Here is a 24,789-nt window from a genome sequence, read left to right on the forward strand (position 1 = left end):
TATTTTTAAAACATTCTATAGCCCAAAATAATAATAATAATAATAAAAAAAGAATGTTGACAAATGTTGACATATACTGTAATTGTTGCAGTTGCTCTACTTTAAGAAGAATCCATGCTCAGGTCAAGTATTTTGGTACTTAAAAGTGCTTTGTCTTAGTTACATTTTTGTAGTGCTGTAATGCAGTTTTTTATTTCTTTAAATCTTTTCTTGTAAAACTCTGGATTTCTATATAAATTAATCGTCCCTGATGCTGCCAAAACAGACATAAAGATTTATGGCTCTTACCATCTGATTGTATGTATCCTGCTTGTCACCACTCTCTTTGCTGCTGTATTCAATTTGAAAGCATATCACTGTGTGGAAAAAACAGCCACTGTTTACATCTAATTTCCCATCACCTTTCAGCTGTAATGCTGTCATCTGTAACCCTCTCAGGTTTGTGTAGTTGATTTTGTACAGCTAAAATATTCCAACTAACTTTTTTTTTTTATTATTATTCAGGAAGAACGTTCTGTTCTGTCCTTAAGGGTTTCCCCAAATTTTTTTTTTAAGATTAAAAATGTGATCCACAGATTTCTGCTAGCTCTATTCTTCTGTGGAGGAAACAGAAAGCCTGGAAGCATGTAACTATGCGTTGACACACATGTGCATATGTAGAGGATAGAAAGCACATGTGTATTCAGATTTTCTGTATATTCACAGTGTTGTGCTCTGTTACTTTTTTTTTTTTTTTTTTTTTTTATGATTAATTACTTTTAATTCCACATATTCCTTAAATACCTTTTTATAAATTAAGGAGAAAAAAAGTGCAAATTTAATGTTCAAGTTGTTTTAAGTTTTGAAAGGACTAGAAGTTTATTTATATGCCTAGAAGTTATTTATATACCTAGCATTATTTAAATATCTGACAGGCTGGAGGGAGAAAAAATGGAGGACAAAAAGAACGAAACAGCATAGGGTATTTTCTATTTCTATTCATACCTGAAAGCACAAAATGGATATTTTGAGCTTAAATTGTTTAAGCACATACTCAGCTGGCTACAAATACATTGCTGTGTGAGATTTTCTGTATATTTTTGAGATGAACTTTACCTTCATAAAAATATTTCTGTCTTATAGTTGGGTTCTTGGCTTTTGTCTGTTTCAAGTCTTATTAGGGACAGAAGCTTAAATGAGATTTTATTTTCTTAAACTATCTTAACCTTATTAGGTTGTGTTGTGATTATTTCAGAAAGTGTCTTCAGGAAATGTTGTTTTCCTGGTCTGAGAAAAGCTGTGGGTCCTAATATAGCCATAAAAAGATGATTGACCATGGGAAATCAATATTTGGTCCCACAGAAGCAAACCATGTTATTTATCATCACCAGATAAAAGAAATATTACATCCAAGAAATCAGTTATATGGGACTTCATTTTGGTAATAATTTATACTGTTTCAAGATAAAATTATGAGTGTACTTATGGTCAAATTCAGACCATGGTAGTTAATGTATGGGAAAAGTGAAAAGTCATCTTTACAGCTGCATGTCTAAATTATTTTTTTCCCTTTACTTTGCAGTGATGCAGGGTGGGGATGCAATTGCATCTGATACATGTCCTGATCCTGGAATTCCTGAAAATGGGAAAAGGGTGGGCTCTGACTTCAGGTAGGCACGTGTAGTTTTATATATGACCAAAAAGATGGTATTTCCTGTTACATGTATACAGATCATGCAACTACAGATTTGTATAATTTCCCTAGTTTAAAATGTGTTGAGTCTTTTTCAAAATAGCTCCAGTCTCTTGCATATCTTGAATTGGTTTTGACTGTTTCTTTTTTAAATCAACTAATTTAAAATAGAAATTTTAGAACATAATAATCTTGTGTGTGTAGGAAAGACAAAACTCTGGACGGCATAAAGAAGAAGAGAGAATGGTCTGTTTTTCCACTATATAGAAGTTGTTCAAAAAGCTTTGGAAACATGGACAATTCAGTGTCTGAGGCTGTGATGAATGCCATCTCCTCAGTTTTTTTGCTCTCAGCTTTTGTTATATTAATTAAGAAAAGAAGAGGTCAAATGGATCCTTATAGAGACAGGAGGAAGGTTGCTATTCACCCATTGGGGAAAAAAAACACAGACTTCAATGTGTGACAGAGAATAAGGTCAAAGGAAGGAGATGGGAGCCTCCAGCTCATATAGAGATTTATAAATTGCTCAGAAGGGAATGGACAGCCAGACCTAAGAGTAAATGTGAAGGAAAACTTTGTAGGGTTTAGAAGGAATTGTGAGAAGTACTCTGCAACTCCAGAAAGCAAGATAATAAAGCCTGGCTCCTGAAGCAAGCATTTTCCAAGCTAGGGTGTAACTGAGAGCAAAAATAATTTTAAAATCTATTCTATTTCTGAATGACCTACTCTTTTGGGATTTTTCTTTATTTATGTTCAAAGGAGTTTGAGAACCCATAAACAGTTCCACTGTTAAGAGAATTAATTATATTCAAAATCATTATTTCATTAACAACAGGGCAGCATTTAAATGTGTTTTAAAAAATAATGAAGTGAAATATACTTTTTAATATATAGGCTAGAGACAAACTGTTCAGAAGATGTTTGCTATTTTCCTGTTCCAGGTATTCTGATTCAACTTGGCAAGTACAGTTGCTGCAAGTGAAATTGTATGATACTAAAATACAGTATGCACTTGTTGTCCAAAGGTCTGCTGTTTTAGGAAAGAAGATGTAATTTTTATCCAGGTTTTATTAACGCTTGAGGTATTGAGGAGAGAAATATCAGTTGGTAGAAGACCGAAAAAAATGGTATACTAAAATATAACTCTCTCAAGACGTATTAAAGTGGTTTTGTGTATTCATCCAAGGGGTACTTGCATACTTCCATTGTTATTTTGGAAACTATTTTACTTTACTATTTGTGCAGGTATGCCTCAGTTTCCCTTCTCCACTTGAGTCTGTCCTCATAACCATAAAGGATGCAGAACACACCTCTTTGTCTGAATTCCTCCAAATCAAATATTTAGTTGAAAGACTGAAGGGCAGCATCTAGGATCACTGTTATTAGTGGAGAGAGAAAAGCATTTCTGGAAAGAGTTAATCACATAGCCTAAATGTTTAATGGAAAATGACATGAGTTGTCACATGAAGGGGCCTTTCTCACTCCATTAGATATGAATACCAGAGTAAGTTCATCATATCGGGATGGTGAGGGAGACTGAGCACATGACCTATAAGAAGAGGCTGAGAGTCTGGGTTTGCTCAGCCTTACAATAATCTGAAGGATCTTGTTGCTGTCTACAGCTACTAAACAGAAAAGTGTAGAAAAGAGAAATCCAGACTCTTCTCAGAGGTAGACAATGACAGTACTAGAAGCAATGGACATAAATTGGGACATGGTAAATTACTACTAGATTCAGGATTTTTTTAAAATATGTTTTTACTATAAAGATGGTCAAACACTGGAGCAAGTTTCTGAGACAGTTTGTGGAGCCACCATCCAGGGAGGCATTCAGAGCTCAAATGAACAGGGCCCTGAGCCCTCTGTTCCAACTGGACTTGCTGGGAGTGGAGATTCGGACTAGATGATGTCCTCTTCCTATCTAATTTATTCTGTGAATCTATGAATCTCACACAGATTTTATGTGTTCATGGTACACTGTGGACTGAGCATTCTCATCTAGTTACAGTCCAAGTCAGTGGCATATGAACAGTTGTTAGGAAACAACAGCAGGACTAAGAGCACAGGTAAACTAGAAGACGGTAAGAGAGAGAATTACTTCTTTTCCTCTCTAGACTGTAGTCTGTAATTTCTCTGAAAGAGAAAGGGATCCAAAATAATTTTTTTAAAACAAGTCCAAAGATCCAAATGTGTGAGCCCCAACATGGAAAATCCCAACAATAAAAATCCAAGCAGTACATGAAAATGTCAAGAAAAAGGAAAGCCCAAAAGAACCTTAAAGCTCAAAGAACATTTTAAGATATGTGAGGGAATCTAATGTTCAGGAAGCTTGCAAAACATAGATAACTATATTTTGAACACTCTTATGGATGAATGCAGGTTAATGGTATCTTAAATGTCTGGAGCTTACTTAAGAACAATGTTTACTCAGTTGACAGAGCAAGGCTATTCCCCTCCTTTCTTTACCCCATTCAGCCTCTTATAATATTTTGGTTTCACCTAACGTATCTTCCTGTTTATGGGGATAAATGAATGCGTAGGGTGTTCATAAACAGCACAAGCAATATCATATATGATATGATAAATAAAACATGTTAATATAATTTACTTACTTGTTATTTATGTTCATGTTTTGGGCCTCCAATTCTGAATATTATTTGAGAGAAACAATAACATTTTATTTTCCTCCTGAACCTTATTTGTTATCTGAAAACTGATGATGCAACAGTGACTGATTTTCATGTACTGTAAACTTATTTTTTATATATCTATTTAAAACATATATTAGCTATCTTAAAGTTAGCTATCTATATCTAGATTGACACTTAAATAGAGAATTTGTCTGGAATTTAGTTTTCCTCTCTCGGAAATGACAAATTAAGCTCTTCTGCAAGAGAAGGGAAAATAATATTTGCTGTTGCTTGCATTTCTCCAATATAGCAAAAATACTGTGGAGAGTAAAAAAAGACAATGTTTTTTCTTTTCTAAGAGGCAAATATAGACACCAGAAGGAGCTATTGTTCTTGTCAAGAGAATGACAACTGAGGATATTAATCTGAACTAAAACATGTGAAAATGCACATAATTCAAAATCTTTTCCAGTCTACTGAAAGACATGTTGTGAGTGGGATTGATGGAAAGGCAGAGGGTTTATTTTCAAGACAGCCCGAGACTCAACTGATTCAGTAATGACAAGTTCTTTGAAAAGGGTTTAATCATTTTCAGCATAATAATGGAATTTATTCTAATATCATAAAGAAAACAAAAAGGTATTGAAATCTTAACCTTTTAATTCTCTCCTCCTGCCACTCTTTTACTGCGTTCAGTTCAGGAAGTAGGGGAAGTGATTTTCAGTGATTTGAAAAAAATCCAGTGGATTCATTTTATGGGAGAAATGGCAACTCAGACTTTACTAAGTGAATGAGAACATAATACAACTTTGTATTATGAATAGAATATCACATTCTATTTTTATGTGAGCTCTCAAAACAGTATATTGTTTAAACAAAATCTAAAATGGATATAAACAATAACATTTCAGCTCTCATTAAATAATATATGGCGTGTGTGGTACTGAGAAAATGCAGTAATTTTCCACAATTCCACTGACATCTGTAACAAAAATAACTTTTAAAATTTCAAAACAGCTTTTTAAAATTAAATAAACCTTCTTCTGTTTAGTATTTCTTATAGAATTTTTCTTTAAAAAAAATGGCTTCTTCCAGTCAAATTCTAACCTTCTTTATAAAAGCACAGATTTTGGTGTGATACAGTTCAATAGAAATTAGTGTAGAATAGAAATAGAAAAATAGAAAAATAAAAAAGAGGAAACTGATTTCTTCCCCCTGTTGAAAGTTTACATAGAGAATAAACAAAACAAAACAAAACATATCCAGCACCCACAGATTAGCTCAGTGACTAGGAAGGTAAATACGTGAAAAAAATAAATTAGAACCATTCTTTGCTAACAATTGGAAATTAAGTGAAGTAATTTCATTTGAAATCACAGATCAAATATCTTAAAATATGGCTTTAAAAAGATGTTCTCTTTTTAAATGGAAAAATATCAAGCAGAATTAATGGAGACTGAACCATTTGGAAATTGCTTAGATATTAAGGAATTTTATTGTTGACTGTGTGGCCCAGGTGCATTTTTTCCCCCAGACAGACCTGATTGTCTGGAAATAGAAAACTAGTGATTCAGCTCACCTAAGATTTTTCTAAGCGTTTAAAGTTATATGGTTTGATTCAGATCTATGCGATGTCTCTATCATGTAACAATGATATATATACACACATATATACATACATATTCCATTATGAACCAGTTACTTACACAAACTTTTAATTTCCTTCACATATATTATAATGTGAGAGTTCCTACTGCCATTCAGGAGTATTTAGAACTTTCCAATAATCTTTTCCTTTTTATTTTGTAAACCTCGACAGATTTAAAATTACATTGAAGTTATTTAATTGAAAGTATCAGTTGTCACACTCATGGCATAAACCTCATTTCTCACAATAGGGGCTTCAATGATGGATCTTAACTGATATTAAAGCAGACTTAGTGTATACTGTAGCTACACATAAACCATGTCCATAACTATGTCAGTCATTCTGGTAAAACCTATGACTGCTCTTCTGTAGCCTACCTGAAGTTTAATTAAAATTCTTGAAAGTATTTTCAAAAGACTGTACTTGTCAATGACTATAGCTGGCATTCAGGTTTCTCTCTACCTTGAATTCTAACACTAATGAGATTTTTAGTACTTCGTGTTACTACCTTGCTCTTTAATTTTATGGTTTTGCTATTTTTTTTGTATGTTTTTAATATGCTGTAGTCAGCATATTTCTGTTGTGTCACTTAGTTCATGATCAAGCATTTCAAAAGATGATAGCCACTGTGTAAAATATACGAAGTTCACTTTATTTGTCCTTCGATATAATTTATTTCCAGAGCTCTGGAAAAAAATACAATATACTATACAAAATAAGAGTGAAACAAATTGAATCATTAGAATTATATAGATTAAATTAGTGTGCAATATTTTATGTATCCATTAATAATAAATATTTTTTTAATATTCCTGTAATGATGAAAACAGTCTAAACATGAAATCCTTCACTTACTACATCAGAAATCAAAGTATTTTTATTCCTCCTGGGTTTTTTTCATTTCTTTCTTTCTTGAGGGGAATAATCAGGTATGTTGAATTATAACTGCAATTGCGGGCTTCCAATAATTATACATTTAAATTCACTCATTTTTTGTATGTGCACAGTTTCATAATTCACCTTACGTGTCTTGATAGTATCAAACTTCAGGGAAATGTTGAAGCTTTCATGTTGCTTCATACAACACTATACTTTTGGGAAAGTTTATATCCAATATGATTTTTAAATATTTCAATTCTCCATTTACATTTAACACAACTAAGTAGCTGGTTGTTCTTTTCCTGTTTCTGCAGAGCAAATTTTCAGACCTCATCATTTTAGAAAATTTGAGAAAATGCATTTAGAAAATAGGTGGTTAGAACATTAGAATATCAGAGTAATTATTAATAATATTTTCTTTACCAATATGATAAACTGTATATTAATTTGAGGTATGTATTTGGAATCATGTTTGATCTATTTTTCTGAGGGTTTTAAGAATGTTCTGAAAGATAGCAAATTATGACAAATATAAAATGAATAAAATATTAGAAAATTATACTACTCTTCAAGGTTTTCATGCATTTCCCGTGAACTACTGAAGAAAAGGGACAATATTTTCCCTACCTTTCTGATTTTTTTAATATTTAACAGCTGAAATGTTAAAAAAAAAAATAGTTTTAAAATATTTCCTGGATTTGGAGCATCACATTCAAATTCTAAAATAAAAAAAAAAGATCTTATTAGAGTTTCATGAAAGAACTATAGAAGCACATCATAATAATTATAAACAATATAGTTTCTTTTTGTGAGATCCTCTGAGAAAGTGATAGAATACTTGTTCTTGAAGGGTAAGAGAGCCCTGGACATTACAGAATGAGATTATTTTCTATTCTCCACAGCAAAATTTTAATCACAGAAATCTTCTGACTACTATCTAGCCATCCCCTGGTGTTTTGGACTAAATGAGTTAGAAAGACCAAACTGAGAAATCTGCTTTATCAGAATCACTTAGTTCACAACATGGGATTATTAGATACAGATTTAAAAGTGTAAGAAATCTAATAACAAAACTGGTTGATTATGATGGGGAAAAAGAACAGCATAAATAATAAATGGAAGAAGAAATGTAAATACTGTTCAGGAAAGCTCTCTTTGACATACATAGTAACTATATACAGTTCTTTAATTCTTTATAAATAATGGTCAACATTGGTCAGAAGTAAATAATGTATTAATAAAAAAAAATGAATAAAACTATAAATAATTTTAAAGAGACACATTTCATGTAACAATCAAATTTCAGTCCTAATAAAAGTTATCATTTAGCATAATTTTTAACAGAAAATTTCAACACGGTCAAGAATATTTAGTGAATTACTACATTTTACTAAAGTTAATATTTCCTGGTTGTACATGATGACAAGTTGCCATATCTAACTGCTTATTCTCTCATTTAAGAGAATATGGAGAGGTTTAAATTATTCATGAAGTAAATTTTGTTGCCTGAAAGAAGGGTAATTATATAGTTTCTTTAGAAATGTTTCTCTCTATGGACTAATTGAAGACATAGTTTAAACGGATGAAACCTAGCTTCACAATTGTTTTATATCCTTGTCCCTACTTCTTTGAAAGATCAACAAACTAAATAGTAGACCTGTTCCCTATAGGATAAGTTGAGTTATATGAATATAATACTGATGACGTAGAATTTCCCGCTTCAGCTTCTTTGTTTGGATCTGGAAATATTGTAACTTGGAGACATTTACATTTATTTGGGGAGGTTGATATTTAAAAAATATTTTAATTCTTTCCTTCTTCCTCCCATTTTTGTCCTAGGGTGGGTGCCAGTGTACAGTTTTCTTGTGAAGACAATTATGTGTTGCAAGGTTCTAAGAGCATCACTTGTCAGAGAGTGACAGATACACTGGCTGCCTGGAGTGACCACAGGCCAATTTGCAGAGGTAAGTGCTATTCTTGGGAATCTTTCCTGAAGCTTGGAAGAGTAATTTATAATTTCTGCATAGAAATGCAATGAAATGATGTTCAAAACAAAGTAAAAAACGATATATAAAAAATTTATATATCATATATGTGTGTGTGTATATATATGATTTTATATATCCAAAGATTTTTCTGTAGCTTGAAGCACACAAAGATATAGAAACAGTATCAATTTATGGAATTTCCTTTTAATAGTTTAAATTTCACTTAGTTTTCTTTTTGTCATGTTAAACATATTTTAAGTAAAACTAATTACTCAAGTTTAGGTTAAACTTTTCTAGTTAAATTCCTAAATAGAAGCTCCTCACAATTATATTGTGTTCCTATCAGTCCCAGATATTTACACAGTCCTAATTTTTCAGTAAATTCCCTCCTCTTTCATGTATTATATATTAAACTTACAAATGACCTAACCTTCTGACTTCTTTTCTAAAAGTTTTCTCATTATGGACTGAACCAATTAATAAGTTCCTCCCCCAGCTTTTAAGGAGGAAGGGGGACGTGGCTTTTTTTTTTTTTTTTTTTTTTTTTTTTTTTGTTTGTATGTCTTTCCATTGCAATCCACTGCTTGTAATAAAATATATAAATGCTGTCAAAGTACTCCAGAACTGAGGTATATAGGAAAATAGTATATAACTATGTACAAAACTTTTCCTTTTTCTCAGTAGTAAAATTATTTTGGGTTACACATTTGGATTGTACTTGATAATGGAAGTCTTAACCTTAGAAATGTGCTTGCCTTATGTCATCCTAAAACCAGACAACCTAGCCAGGACAGGCATTGGAAAAACACCACCAGTAATCAAAAAAAAAAAAAAAAAAAAAAAAAGGAGACAAAAAAATTAAAAAGCAATCATATAAATTGTTTGATATACATTCTTTGGGGTAGATGAAAGAGATACTTCTTGTACTCACAAAACCTTATGCTGAATATCCGTTACCAGGACAGCAAATTATAGAGAGACTCTATAGGGAAAGATTTGCAACACCGGGACCTAAACTTCTGTTTGTCTAAGAACGAGCAAAAGCGTAATCTCACTTATATAAAAAGCTGTAAAATAAGGTTTCATTACCTAGTTATTTCATAATACCAAAAGAAAAATTTTTGTCCTGTTGCCAGAATACATTTTTCAACTTGTATAATTACATATGTGATATACATGTAAATTATGCTTTCTTCATTAAAGAGTGTAAACAGTTGTCGTGAGTTGACCCAGCCAGCAACTAAACACCCATCCAGCCACTCACTCACTCATCCCCTGCAGGACAGGGGAGAGAATTAGTAGAGCAAAAGCTGGAATCCAGCGGGCAGACATCAAGACAGTTTAATAAATGATGTAAAACTGTGCATGAAACCAAAGCAAAATAAGGATTTTATTCACTACTTCCAATTAGTGGGCAGATATTTAGCCATTTCCTGGAAATCAGGGACTCAGCACAAGTGATGGTTACTTGGGAAGACAAACCTGTAACCATGAACATGCCAATTTCTCCACCTTTCCATGAGCTTTTATCGCTGACCATGTTGTCATATGGTATGGGATATCTCTTTGGTCAGTTGGTGTCAGCTGTCCTGGCTGTATCCTGTCCCAATTTCTTGCCAAACCCCAGCCTGCTTGCTGTCCGGGCAGTGTAAGAAACAGAGAAGGCCTCGATGTCATGCAAGCACTGCTCAGCAAAAGCCAAAACACTGGTGTGTTATCAACACTATTGTATATTACAGGTATAAACCACAGCACCATACAAGCTGCTATGAAGAAAGTTAACTCCATTCCAGTCAGATATAATAAAAAAGTCTATAAAGGCAGCTCTTGGATAAGTTATTACAAGCTATATGTAACATGGGACTGGACAATCTAAAACACAGCAAAAAAATAAAACAAACCAACAAAACATAAAAATCATACAAACATACCTCCTACTTTTTCCAGAGCAGCAAAGCAACTGTGATCCATAAGTGTCTCTTGAGTTTAGCATCTCTGTAGCTCATTGCATCTAAATGAAAAATCTAAATACACCATTTCAATATTTGGTTTCACACTACTGCAAAATAATGTGTCCATGTAACTCCACTGTTCACTCTTGCGGTAGTTTGTTTTTTTTTTTTTTTTTCCATATCCTGAATTTATTCTTGCTTGTTAATACATTGCAGAAATGAACTGAAGTAATCTATGCATGCTAAAAGTAATGCTCAGCAGAAAGGGGCTATTTGCTGCTGAATTATCTGTGTGTTATTCCTAGTGTTTGCTTTCTTTCTAATTTATTATCTGCAAATATCTCTATTATGCTTTACTCCCTCTAGTAAACTAACAAAATAGGATAAATTAGTCCTATACTTCCATTAAAACTCCATTTGGAGAATAAGTTGCTTTCCTCAAATATACTTCCAAAATTGGAGCTAAAATTTCACAACAGTCTAAGGGTCAAGTTAACCAGTCTCTAAAAGTTATTTGTTTTTTTCTAAACACAGGTTAACATTTTTTAGGCTGAATGGTGTATAATTCTTGTTTAATATTACAACACTGTCTGTTTGTGGATGGTGGGAAGTAAAAGATACAAGTTTTATTTGTAGTCCATATTTTTCCCAATCCCTTCACTAACCTTCAATATGCTTGTATTCATGGTGCTTATATCAGGTATTTAATAATAAAGTATACAATACTAAGAACTGTTTAGCACAATTTCTAATTGATCATCAACTTTAAGTGGAAAAGCTGACAAACTACATGTAACTATGTGGGTTTAATGACTTCAAGCCTGGGAGACTTACTGAAGAAACTGAACTTTGCATTACCCCAGAATGGTAACTAACAAAGTTCAGAATTTATGAAGCTGATGAGTAGTCACAGGAACCATCTTACTGTTGGCAAGTTCCTTCATTATTTACATGAAACAATATCCATGTAATGACCTTACTTGCAAGGGCACAGCAGGGTCTGGGGGTCCCCTGGGGGCCTGGGACCTGCAGGGTGTGCCCAAGGTGGCAGAGATGGGGCCAGGCCTCAAAGCCAGGTCTGTCCTGCTGCCCCAGGCAGGGAGCAGGGCAGACCGCAGGCAGCCCCAGCGTTGGACGTTGGGCAGCTCCCTGGGGATGGGAACAGGCCATAGCCAGGCCCAGACATCGGAGCCTGAATGAGTGTCAGGGTCAACAAAGTCTGTGAGATGGCACAAGCAGTAGAACTGCAGGCAGCTGCTCCTGAGACCTGGCTCGGGCAGAGGCTGATAGTCCAATCAATGGATCCCCTGGGCCCACAGGCAAGGAGAGGTGGGGGGCTCCAGGTGAGGCTATTCAGGGCAGTTTAGGCCTATTGGTGCTGCCAGGAACTGAATAGTGCTAGTGTAAATGTCCCAGTTTTCTTGACTTCCTCACAAAAACCTTACAGCAATTCATTCTTGTTTTCTGTAAGTGATATACAAGGCTATCTAGCAACGTTTGGGCAATATTTTGCAGTAACTGTTTCCTAAAGAGAACTCTGGGCAGAACTTCAACAGTAGCCCTTGTCTGGCTTTTTTTTTTCCCTCCTCCCCTCCTTTTTTTTTCCTTCCCCCCAAAGTTCAAATAGGAGAAAAATAGGAGAGTAACAGCTTGACTGAAAAAAAACATCTGAAAGGGAGATGTTTCCTAGCCTTTCTTCTTTGTGGACATCTAGAGAGGATACAAATTGTATTCAAAAGCTTATTGCACAAAGTTGCACTTCTGGATTAGTTCCTACTGTAGCAGACTTTGTGCAGGATGAATTGAAAATAAATTAATAAACATTAATTTTCTTCTAGTTGTGGTGCTGGAGGCATGGTGCTTCCACCAGTTACTGTAATGAGAATGTCCTCTGTTTCAGATCCTATGAATCTGCTTGTGTTATTCTAGCAATAAAAGAATATATTTTGATTGATAGAACAGCAATATACCAAGTTTTCTATTTTGCTAGTAGGCAACATATGGTGGCATATATAAATGTGATTAGTTCTTTTTCTCAATGTTAAGCAGTGGCAGATTGTTAATAATTGTTGGTGATGCTTTGATAGAACTACTTATGTGGATGAGGGATTTTTTTTGGCTTCTACTGAGATCGTTACAGAAGGTTTCCTTGTGATGTGTCTGATACCTAAGTGAAATTCATGGAAGTGTGTTAAGACAGTTTCTGTCATAAACAGAGATAGACTTTTTCACAGAAAACTGAATCCTAGCTGAATCAATCTACACATGGAGTTATAGCTAGTTCTCAAAGTCTAGTCTCTAATGTAGTAACAAACAACTGAGTGCTGGTAACAGATTGTAATGGAAGGATAGAAAATCTGAAAGTAATTTTCCTCCAGGTTTGTTTTTTTTTTTCTTTTTTCTATTTATACTAATCATATTTCTATTAATGGAGAAGAGCAGATTTCGTCCCTCACAGCAAGTTTTTAAAGAAGTGCTCATATTTCAGTCTTCACAATGGAGGCAGCCAAAGAGAAAGAGGAAAACTAAAATTTTCCAAAGTACCAGAAATATGTTGGTTACTTTATTACAATATTCAGAAAAAGAATGACCAAGTTTTTAAGGAATATAGTCATTCCTCTTGCCCATACCGAAACTTAAGTAAATGAACAGTCTAAATTACATCAGAAGTTAATGGATGTTATGCAGATAGGTTCAGAGATTCAGATATTTGAAGATATACAGTATCTAAATACTTAGAAATGGTAATATCTAGACTCTCTATTTTAGTATGTTGCCAAAGTTCTGTAGTACAATAAATCTCACAGTGAAAATTTAAAATGCTCTGAGTTCTATAACTCCATTTGATGTCACTGGAAATTATATGTCTAAATATTTTTTAAATACTTGGAGATACTGAAATATTTTGAGAAATTTGAATATTTTAGAAAAACTCTCCCTAATGCTCTTTGGAAAATAACTTAATTTTTGAAGAAATTTATTTTCAAAATGTTAACTATTCATATTTGCTGAATGTGACAGAAAGATTGTGATGGTTTTATAACTATATAATTTTCAAAAGTCAGGCTTCTACCTAAAACCATTTTATATTTTTTTCTTTCTGATTTTATTTCCTCTGGTGTAAAAAGCTAAGATGACACAGAAGTTCAATTTTAGGTTAAGGATATACTATTATGTAGAGTTAAACATTGTGATGCACATTATTTTTTCTCCCCTGCCACGTAGAAATCATGAAGGAGAGCCTGTCTTACATTCATACATGGAAGACTCTCTTGTTCCACTTGGAGAGGGTAAATCTCTCTCTAAATAGAATATTGATATGATAATTCTGATAAATTAATTTACATAAAGTAAGAATAAAGTAATGTGAATGTTGGACTGATTAATTGAAAGGTGGCAGTCTCCTTCCTCCCTAGGTCAATTTTCCAGGACTTTTTTTACTGGCTTAAACATCTTCAAAAGCAAAATGTTATAGGGTGAGCATGTTTACTATATCAGCATAATAATAATTTCATGGGAAGTTTTTATTATTGCTAGGGCAATTTTATAATTTTTATTTTAAATAAAGAAACCGATCAAAAGCGATCTGATTTGCTGTTTATCATTTTAGCTAGAACGTGTGGTTCTAATTTACGTGGACCAAGCGGGATTATTACATCACCAAATTATCCAGTTCAATATGAAGACAATGCACATTGTGTGTGGGTCATTACAACAACTGATCCAGAAAAGGTATGCTTTTTCTCTTTGTCTCACTTCAAACTATAGAAATTTGGATTTGTCTTAAAATTATTTTATACATATTTGCACAAATACATGGGCACATGCGAGTGTGTATGTTAATTTAAACAAAAAAATTACCAGAGTAGAGATGTTAAGAAAATATACTGAAATATACTGAACACTGGGAAAAAAATATAAATTAGTATTATTTGTGAAAATGTCCACTCAGAGTAATACGTCTGAATTAAAGTTATTGAGTTATAAATACATTTTCTAATGAAATACATAAAATCATATTCAAAATCACACATTGCTGAATGAGTTGATAGTGGATTTTTCAAGTTGTATCTTGATACTTGTTGAATTGTAGCATAAAAACCAGATATACATCCAAGTACTTTGTCTGATCTTTTTAAGTGTTTTACTATCTAGATAATTTTTCTTTTTTGATAATGATCCTAAATACATAACCATGAATAATTATGCATAAAATAGTGGTCATTTTTGAGTATTATTATTATTCTACAGTGTATTGAAACGCATTTTTACTTGTGTTTCTGTAAAATCAATTTATTTCCTCAATAAAGGACAGAGAGCCTATATCTGTAGAAAAAAAAAAAAAAAAAAAAGAAAAAAATCTTTCACTTATATATTACTTTACTGTAGTGAAATGGTGAATAAATGAGTTACAATAAGTTGAAGAATGTACAATCTAGATGTACTTTCATAATTACAAAACATGTATTTCCAATGCAAGTTTTTGGAAGACTGTATTCTTGACTTCTTTAATGTAGTTAGGGAAGAAATGTTAAACTTTAACCATAAATGAATGCATTGTTTAGCTGCAGAAAAGATCATTTTGCTGCATGCCTTCATAACTTATTCTTGAACACTGTTTCTTTGCAAAATGAATTGAGTTCACTTTTTCTTAAAACAGATTCAGTACCTCAATAAAGGTATGTATTCAGGAAAAACAGACAAAAGTACAAACTTACTGCTTTGCAGAATATTTTACTGTAGCGGGACTTCTTTCAGAAAAGAAAGAACTATTTTCAGTTCCAAAATGAACTATTCTATTTAGTATAGCAATTAGAAGTGACTATTTGTCACTGAATGACCTTTGACTTTAAAGTAATTAAATTTGATAGAAAGTATTATATTACTTTGCATTTTTAAATATGGACAAGCATTTATAATATGAAAAATGTCTGACAAATGCATCTACTCAAGATTATATTCAGTAATATGTACTCTCATTGATTCTGCAAATACAGTATATTTTTATAAGAGAAAATGTAACTGTGCATCAAAAGAAAATAAGTGAAATCACTACTCATAGAAGAGAGTCTTGGCATCTTAATAATTTCTTTATTCAAAATTATTCCATTAATTTTTCATTTATATTTTTCTTCCTTTGACTTTTCAAGAATTTTAAGCATTCTTTTTCATATTTATAATAAAATTAAGGTATCAACCTCCTTCTTGATTGAAAGAAAGTTTAACCATAATAATACAAAAATTGGTATTGAGTGTGCAGTGCATTATTAAACTGTACAGTGTATGTTTTCTATGGAGGCTCAGACTTGTGGAAAACACTAAACCTCTGTCTACTACAATAACACCCAATTTCTGTTCATTATATACAATATATTTTTCTCAATATATTTAGGATTTTAGCAGGGCAGAGCTTAATGAGATTGGTGTGGATTAATTTATTACTCTGTTCACTGGACTTGAAAAAGCACTTTTAAGTAGTATCCTGTGGGCAGGTTGATAGTTCATCAGTCACAAGAATACACTGAAGGAATTGCACACCCAAACAGATAAAATTATTTTGTTATTCAAAAAATGAAGAGGTGTGAGTGCAAGGCTTGGACCTTTCACCCAGAAAAAAATGCACACAATTACATCCAGCTGGGAGGAAGGTAAAGAGATATGCTAACTAACATATTGATAATCACAGTGTAAGAAAAAGAGGTGGAGCTTTAAGCCTTTCAGTTCCAGACAGAATGGTCAATATGGAATGAATTGTCTTTTTATTAATCTTGGATTTGTCTATCAGTGCAACAGAGGAAGATTGTTTTCTTAACTTCATATAGCTTGGAAAGATGGATATTTGCTTTAGGTTCATGACAATTGTGAATGTGAAGTCTTAAAATCAAACATGTTTAAGGCTTACAGTATCCTCAAGTTGTTTTTATATAAAGTCTACATCACCTTTATCAGTACGTATCAATACAAATCTGATATCAGAACTTCTATCCCCAAATAACTGTATCTAGATTTAACACTTATCCTTTTGGATAATAAAAGATATGAAGGAAAATGCTTTTACTTTACAGACTACCAGAAATGGAACTTTTTTCCTACCTCTTTATAAAGAAAAATATCTTACTAGCATTTTGAAACCTGTGAACTTTAAAAAATCAATTACAAAAATAATTTTCAGGTTTCCAAAATAACAAATTGATTTTAAGATGTGCTGAAAGTTGTTCACATTTTCATCCCTGACTCTTGTTGGAGTTATGTATGACAGAACTCTTGAAAATTGAACTGTGTATTGAAGGTCTGATTTTAAGATTAGAATGAGGAGCCTACTCTTTTGCCTGTCAGATTTGAAAATATTTATCAGAATGCTTAGGGTCTGTATTTGATTTTCTTTTCTAAGAAGTAAGACAGTTCATGACATCTTGCTGTGTATTTTAAAGTAGTTTTGACTTACTCTAGCAGTGAATTTGTGTCCTTTCATCAGGTTAGTTTATACGTAACATTTTACAAGGTAAGACAATGTTTCCTTTTAGCATAATATTCAGTGTAGTTTAAAGAATATAGTCTAGTTAAAAAGGTGCCCTTACACAAAAAATGGAACATAATGTCCTGGAATATTTTAAGGAATAAATTTTTAAAAACTGACACATAACTTTTTCCAAATTTTGTATTCTGGTGCTGGTGGGGGGAAGATTTTTAATGCCAATTCAAAATGAAAACAAATTTCAACTTCCTATGGGGACTGTAGCATAGTTCCAGTTTTTAACCAACCATATCAAGATAGTTCTAACATTTATTTGCCTTTTCTGAGCAACACAAAAATCTAAGATAAGCTTGGTTCTTCTCCTATTCAAAGGTATTTCTGTTAATGCTCTGCTTATTGCGAAGAGTTGATTTTCTTCCCTTAACATCTATTTGTTTCCTCTGGGTCCCACTATTGTAGCTTCTGATCAGCATCCTACTGAGTCATTTATTAGACTTTTAGTACTTGCAAATACCATTTTATGGTGCTCTTCTGATTCTCTGTCAAGTACATGCTGTAATTCTTGGTAAATCTACATTGGTTTAGTTGTTCTGTTATGCAGTTTCTCACCTTTTTAGAATCAGTAACTTTGGACTATTCTGTGTTCTTACTGCTCTGTGTTCTTTATCTCTTTTTTTGCTGTTAGTATAATCTTTTCAGTATGTTCTAAGCATCCCTATATCCCTTACTGTTTCAATTCATTCTCCAGGCTGTGGGTTTTCTAATAAGACTTACTGCCTTGGATTTCCTGCTGCTTTCACAATTTTATGGTAACACCGCTAGATGCAAGGGCTCCAGTTTTGAGCTCTAGTGTCTATAGGAGGGCAAGTTTTGGAGTTGTTTCAGCAGGGATACATAGTTTTGCACAATATTTTCCTGACTGATTGAGGATTCTCGTATAGTAGAAGTGTCATGGGCTGCAATAGTTCTAAGTTTAATGACCTAGTAAATAAACAGTGTGTCCAAATTACAGCGTTTTTTTCTGAATAATGTACTTTCTCCATAGTACAAAACATAGATATTAAATATCTGTTGGGCCTAACAATATTATTCTTTACAAAAGAAGTTATTCATTGCAGTTGCCATAATTGAAGACATTGGAACTAATTAAAGAGAGGGCAGGAAACTTCACATACAGTTTTATAGGGCTGAGCTATCAGGTTTTTGTATAAAGTTGGACTATACTTTAATATGTTGCTATAAAATGATATTTATGATTTATTGCCTTTCAAAGCACATAGCTGAGGAACTTCAGGAGAACATTTTTACTCAGGAAAACTTTCCCCAGTTCACAGCTAGGGAATCCACATACTGTTAAGGTTGATTTTTGAGATAATTTCTTTTAAAATAATTAAATCTTGCAATGTGCTCTAAAAAGCAGTCTTACTAAGTAGCATATGATCATATAGAGGGTTTTTTGAATGAGGTTATCTTGTTGATTCATGTATTGGTTCATAGTTACTGGTAGCTCAGGTCTGATGCACTGATGTAGTGACATACCTGTCTTCCTTTTCCATGTAAGTAGATTATACATATATAATAATTTGCAATGGATTCAGAACCTTTGTTTCAATAGGCAAGACTGTTCCAGTTACATGGAATTATTGTATTACCTTGTTTAATATTAGAGTAGTTTTTTACAAAGTGTGTCCATAAATAGCCTGTTTCTTCAAAGCTTCATAAGAGACAGGGCACGTCTCCCTCTACATGTCTGATCAGATCATCCTGCCACAAGAGGATGTTTGTCAGCATGTCTGACATCTGCAGCACCTGCAGTCTAACACTATACTCCGACGGGAACAAAGCTCTTGCTGAGCACCATGCATCTAATCCCTACAGAGATTACCAGAACGCTGTCACAGTATTGATTTTTATCTGTAGAATTTATCCTCTTTCACTGTACCACAGAGTTTTGAGTTGCAGAGATCTTGATCATCAGAAATATGTAGATCTAAGCACTAGTTTCACTAAACTTTTGAATATTCTTGGCAATGTACAGGCTCATGTTAGTGATTTACTCAATAATTATTATTTCATAAGTCTCCAGATACGTTTGACAGAGTGAAGGAGAAGATCATTGTGAATTTAGAATTGACTCATTTATACATCTTGTGCCATCTAGATCATACAGGTACACAAAGATCTCCTTAAAAGGACAATTTCTCATGGTGTGTTGAAAATGAATGCATAGTTTTGTATGATCTTTTGTCCTTCACACAGTGTTAAAACTGAATTTTGTGCCATAGGTAAATGTACGTATCTAAATTTAAATTTAAATTTACTTATTTTTTGTTTGCTGGAAAAGTGTTGTTAAATTTAGGGGATATGGCATTACTGACAAAGGATTCACACAGTTTAGAATTAAAATTATTAAGGTCCAAGTTATGAAACAAACAAATACTTGCTAAGTTCCCTCTTCTTTTCAAATAGGTTTGTGTATTTTTCTTTTTTTTTTTTTTTTTTTTCATAATCAAACATTATAATTTAGAACACAAAGTATAACTAAAGCAATTAAATAAAAAATCTGTTTTTGCAATATACTGATGAGATTTTGAACTTCTGGTGTCCTAAAATCTTGTACAAGACTTCCAGGGTAGCCTTGATTCTGTACAGTATTAAATACATTTCAAAAACAAACAAAAGAGTCTGTATGTTTTAATATAATGTGCAAAATGTACTTACAAGCCTACTGGAAAAATCATGTTATATGTAACTCACTACCGTATACATTTGTCTTCAATTTGAATTTAAAAACATAAATTGTAACGTAGAAATCTATATGCATACAACTGACATTAGAAAGATTTATATATAATTTGTAAAACCAAACACAGTTTATTTTTTAAAAAATATATCTTTCTGTTGCTTTCTGTGTTTTGTGTATACTTATTAGAACATTATGATTTTTGATAATAATGCTGATATTTCTGCCTTTCAAGACATCATGTGAGTGACATGTAGTAGCATAGCTTCTATATTGTTTTTTCTTAATAAGTTTACCAAAGTTTTATTGGATGATACTGTAACACAAGTAGGACTGGAACGGAAAACTTAGTTCTGGCATAGCAGACATTTAGGATCAGTTTTGATTTGCACATATGGGTGCTATATGTCTAAAATCTGATGACACTTGATGGAGATTTGTCAAAAAGTCAATAAAGTCAAAACAGTGCTTCATCTCATGCTAAAACATTTCACAAGAGGCTGATCAGCTAAATCACTTCTTGGGCTTTGTTTGCTCTTACTGGATAAGAACCAAAAGGGATTTAGACATCTTAAATTTCATCATGCAATGTTTAGTATATACACAGCTTCATGGAATAAAGTGTGCTATTTTAGATGAAGGATACGCCTCACAGATTGAATGAGAAGGGTCGCATAATGGCCATATGTTGAATGAAAAACCGTAACTTTGGAGTAAGGGTATACCAGACTTAGCTAAAACAAACTGTCAAAAAAATAAATCTTCTCTCCTACATTAATAGATCTATTTTCAAGTGTGACCCTTTTAGTGAAAATGATATTCCCAAATCAAAACTGCTTTCTATATTGAATTTAGATGTCTCATTTGTTCATTCATTACAAGAAGTTTTGACTCTTGCTGTCTTTAAAGACTGTTGGAGGTAGTGATGGAAGAGGGACACATGGGATCAGTATTCATCTCATGATGAAATGATCCAAGCACAAATTTCCTGCAGCACAGGAAAGTACTGTGTTTCCTGGTTTGCAGAGAAGACTAACTAAATGAGCACTCCTAATGCTTCTGGCATTATCTAATGTGGTATTTGTTTTATTTATTTTTCTCAGATGGTTTCTAACATTAAATGCAGAAACACACAGAGCTCTTAAGTTTTTCCCACCTAAGTCAGTTGTTACAAATGACGGTTATATTCCTTGTTGCTCACTTTGGCTCTGACCTTCCTCCTTCCATTCTGTTTTTGAAAGAAAGAGACTAACTATTGAGCCTTATCTGTTTTCAGTATCTCAGATTTGCTTTCAGAATCTCAGTTAGGCTTACTCTACTGAGATTTAGCTGTGGTGTATGAATTTTATGAGCCTCAGATGGATCCAAATATGACATACTGAGTTGGAAATGGCAATTTGGAGGGAAAAAGAAAAGTAGGACTTTTAGAAATAAACTATAGAAGCATACACATTAAGGAATGGAAAAACTGAAGGAGACTTGGCAGTAGATTTACTGTGATATTGTCTTTGATTTACAATAAAACCCTATTTCATAGATACAGTTGGAATAAATTAGCTGTTAATTCAATGCTCAAGACAAACAAAAGATTCAGCATCAAAACAAAGTGAATGTATTGGGATGTGGGAAAGTTTTAATTGGCAAGATTAAGCCATGTATATGTGGCTTAACATAAATGATTAAAACCTCCAAATCCTCAAACCCTTCAAAGTTATCAAGTCAACTTTGTTAAATACAGAAGTATGACATTTTAAAAGTTCTAATTCTTCTATTTCTTCATGTTCTAATACCAGGTCAAGGACAAAGAACAAAGAGTTTTCCCTTTCAAAAGTGGGCAATATGTAATATTTTCACTGTGATATATTTGTGCTGTATCTGCATGGGTAAGAATTATACAAATCCATTGTCATTATTTTGTTGAATACTTACTGCAGTGACAATGATCCATATTTGCCTTTCTCATAGATACACTTCTCCAGCCTGCACAGCTGTTGAATTCTTCATTATTTTAGCCTATATATTAAAAAACAAAACCAGGATATTCCTCTTTGAATGTGTTTATTTTATAGCTAAAGTTCCCTTACTCAAAAAATCCAAAAAAATCCAGAACTATATAACACGATAAGCATGCCTTTTTCCTTTCCAGTTGTCCGAGGAATAGCCTTTAAGGTTAAAAAACAAACTCAACAGCTACAGTGACTATACTTTCTTCACTGACATTTATCATTATCCAGCCACTGCCATATATGTACTTCTGTTGCTGAATTTTGGGTTGTTGCCTCCAGATTTTTTTCTTAGAGGAATTTATCTGCCAAGAGTGCACTTAGACTTCCTCCATCATTTCCTTCCTCCTCTATGTTTTTTTATCCTTTCATCTTCCTCTGCCTCATTTTTTTCTTTTTTGCTGTTTTGATCTCCATCAATATATTTCTTTTCTTCTTTAGCTTTCTTCTTTTTAATTTTATGTATTTTCAGAAAGGAAAAGATTCAGATATAAAATTTAAATATGTAATCCAAATGGTTTCCATGGTTAAATGGAGCTCAAAACCCAATAAGTGAATGGTCAACTGAAATATTAGTTTCTTTTTTAACCAGAAAAAAACAGTAAATTTTTATTCATAGTTTCTTAATTTAATTACAATACTATTCATCATAAGAATATACCAGTTGGTGTGGTAACATATTATTCCACAAAACATATATGCATTTAATTTCTTAATAGTGAAAGGACTTTACCAAACTTTTACAAAACTTTACCAAATGGAGGGGCAATCAGACTTCTCAAACCATAGGTGAATACCTGTTAAATATACCTAAATATGACACTTTCTTAAGTACTTTGTATCCACACAAATCACTGTATTTGTTATTACTCCTTCATATACATACACATACAGTCTTACACAGATACATGTAAAATAAACAACTGAGTGTTTTACTTACACAATCCAAAATATATAAATATAGCAACATAAACTCATTACTATTCTCTCATTTAATTCACGATATTTCCTGACAGGAAAATCTCCTAACAGAGTAAGCATCAGATGAGAACATTCTGCCACTGTGTTAAAAAAAAAAAAAAAAAAAAAAAATTCCTATAATTAAATCTCCACATACTTTTCTTATCTTGTTTGTTCTAGAAGTTAGTTGACAATTCCCTTGTTAAGAACTATCAAGCTTATCCAGTATTACATTGTCAAATGTATAAATATAAGACATGAAGGTTTATGTGTAGATATTTTACCTTGAAAGTTGAAAGTGTCTGCAACTATCAATAGTATATCATACCTGATAATGTCTTTGTTTATAAATCCTCTTTTCTTTTTTTTTTTTTTTTTTGTTTTTCCTGTTTATTTTTTTTCTTTTAACCTAACAATCAAACAGAGTAGGACAGTGAGAAGTAACTGCATCTTAAAAACACCTTCCCCTCACCCTTCCCTTCTTGCTGGGCTCAGCTCCTGCTGAAGTGGTGCAAGGGTTTGGGGAATGGGTGTTATGGTCAGTTCATCACCCACTGTTTCTGCTGCTCCTTCTTCCTCAAACTCCTCCCCTGCTCCAGTGTGGTGTCCCTCTCATGGCAGACAGTCCTCCATGAATTTCTCTGATGTGAGTCCTCTCCATGGGCTGCAGTTCTTCAAGAACTGCTCCAGCATGGGTGCCTCCCACTTGTTGCAATTCTTCCAGTGATGAACTACAACACTGCGGGCTTCCCTCAAAGTTCGGGCTTCTTCAGGCTCAGCCACCTATTCCAACACGGGGTCTTCCAGAGGCTGCAAGTGGGCATCTGCTCCACCTTGGACCTCCATGAGCTGCAGGGGGACAGCCTACCCCTCACCACAGGCTGCAGGGGAGTCTGTACTCCAGCGCACCTCCCCCACTTCTCCTTTCTTCAGATGACCTTGGTGTTTGCATAGATGTCCTTCTCGCAACTCCTCCTCATAACTCCAATTCATCCTCCCAGGTTCCCCATCTTAAATAAGTTATCACAGAGGTGCAGCCACCATTGCTATTTGGCTTGGCCTTGGCCAGAGGCAGGTCTGACTTGGAGTGTGGGGAGCTTCAAGAAGCTTCTTACAGGGGCCACTGCTGTAGCCCCCTTCCCCACTAACAAAACCCCTCACCACACGCAGAACCCAACACAATTGATCAGGTATTCTACATAAATTATCTCTGTGCAGACCCTGTGTAGCCTGATGGGGTTGATAATGACATAAACCCACATTTACTGCGCAAGAAGACAAGTGCTACAGAATAATTTAGGCACCTATACAGTTCTGGGTTACCTCACAGAGCATGTTCATTTGCTTTACTTTGAAACATAGGTGGTCAAAGTTTCTTTGTACATGATTCTTATTGTTTATCTCCTCTTTTAAATCTTTTCTTGGCTACCTTTTCTACTGGGAAAATGCTAGCTGATTACTTATAGCCAAATAATAGGAAATTCTAAGAAATTCACAGACTACATAGTGAAGTGTGCATATATAGGAAAAAATCATTAGATTATTTTAAAAATACATTAGTATTTTCGGAAAATTATTACAATTGTTTTCAGATTTTTTAAACAATACTATAGATGTGGTGTTTGGCATCATGACAAACAGAAGCCTCCAGGTATTTACATAATAAATTAGTGTCAGCACTTCATTTAATTAACTCACTTTGGTGTATTACTAAACAGGAGCTTTAGATTATAAGTAAAGAGCCATCAGGGAAAATAGTAAATGGAGGACAAAATCATCACACTTACCTTAAGATGTGCAAATCTCAGATTTCAGCAAGATGAATTTAAAGGGGAAGGA

General features: G+C 33.3%; 1 protein-coding gene across 2 annotated transcripts in view; it reads left to right on the forward strand.

Moving 5' to 3' along the window:
- Positions 1–24,789, forward strand: part of CSMD1 (CUB and Sushi multiple domains 1) — a 1,179,538-nt gene that overhangs the window by 788,212 nt on the left and 366,537 nt on the right. For both annotated transcript variants that reach the window (XM_042802880.1, XM_042802881.1), the window contains exons 8-10: positions 1,562–1,649; positions 8,669–8,793; positions 14,380–14,501. In XM_042802880.1, coding sequence (XP_042658814.1) covers positions 1,562–1,649; positions 8,669–8,793; positions 14,380–14,501 — 335 coding nt within the window. The remainder of the gene's footprint in view (positions 1–1,561; positions 1,650–8,668; positions 8,794–14,379; positions 14,502–24,789) is intronic.

Source organism: Tyto alba, unplaced genomic scaffold (genome assembly GCF_018691265.1).
Source record: "Tyto alba isolate M040663 unplaced genomic scaffold, T.alba_DEE_v4.0 Super-Scaffold_40, whole genome shotgun sequence".
NCBI lineage: Eukaryota > Metazoa > Chordata > Aves > Strigiformes > Tytonidae > Tyto > Tyto alba.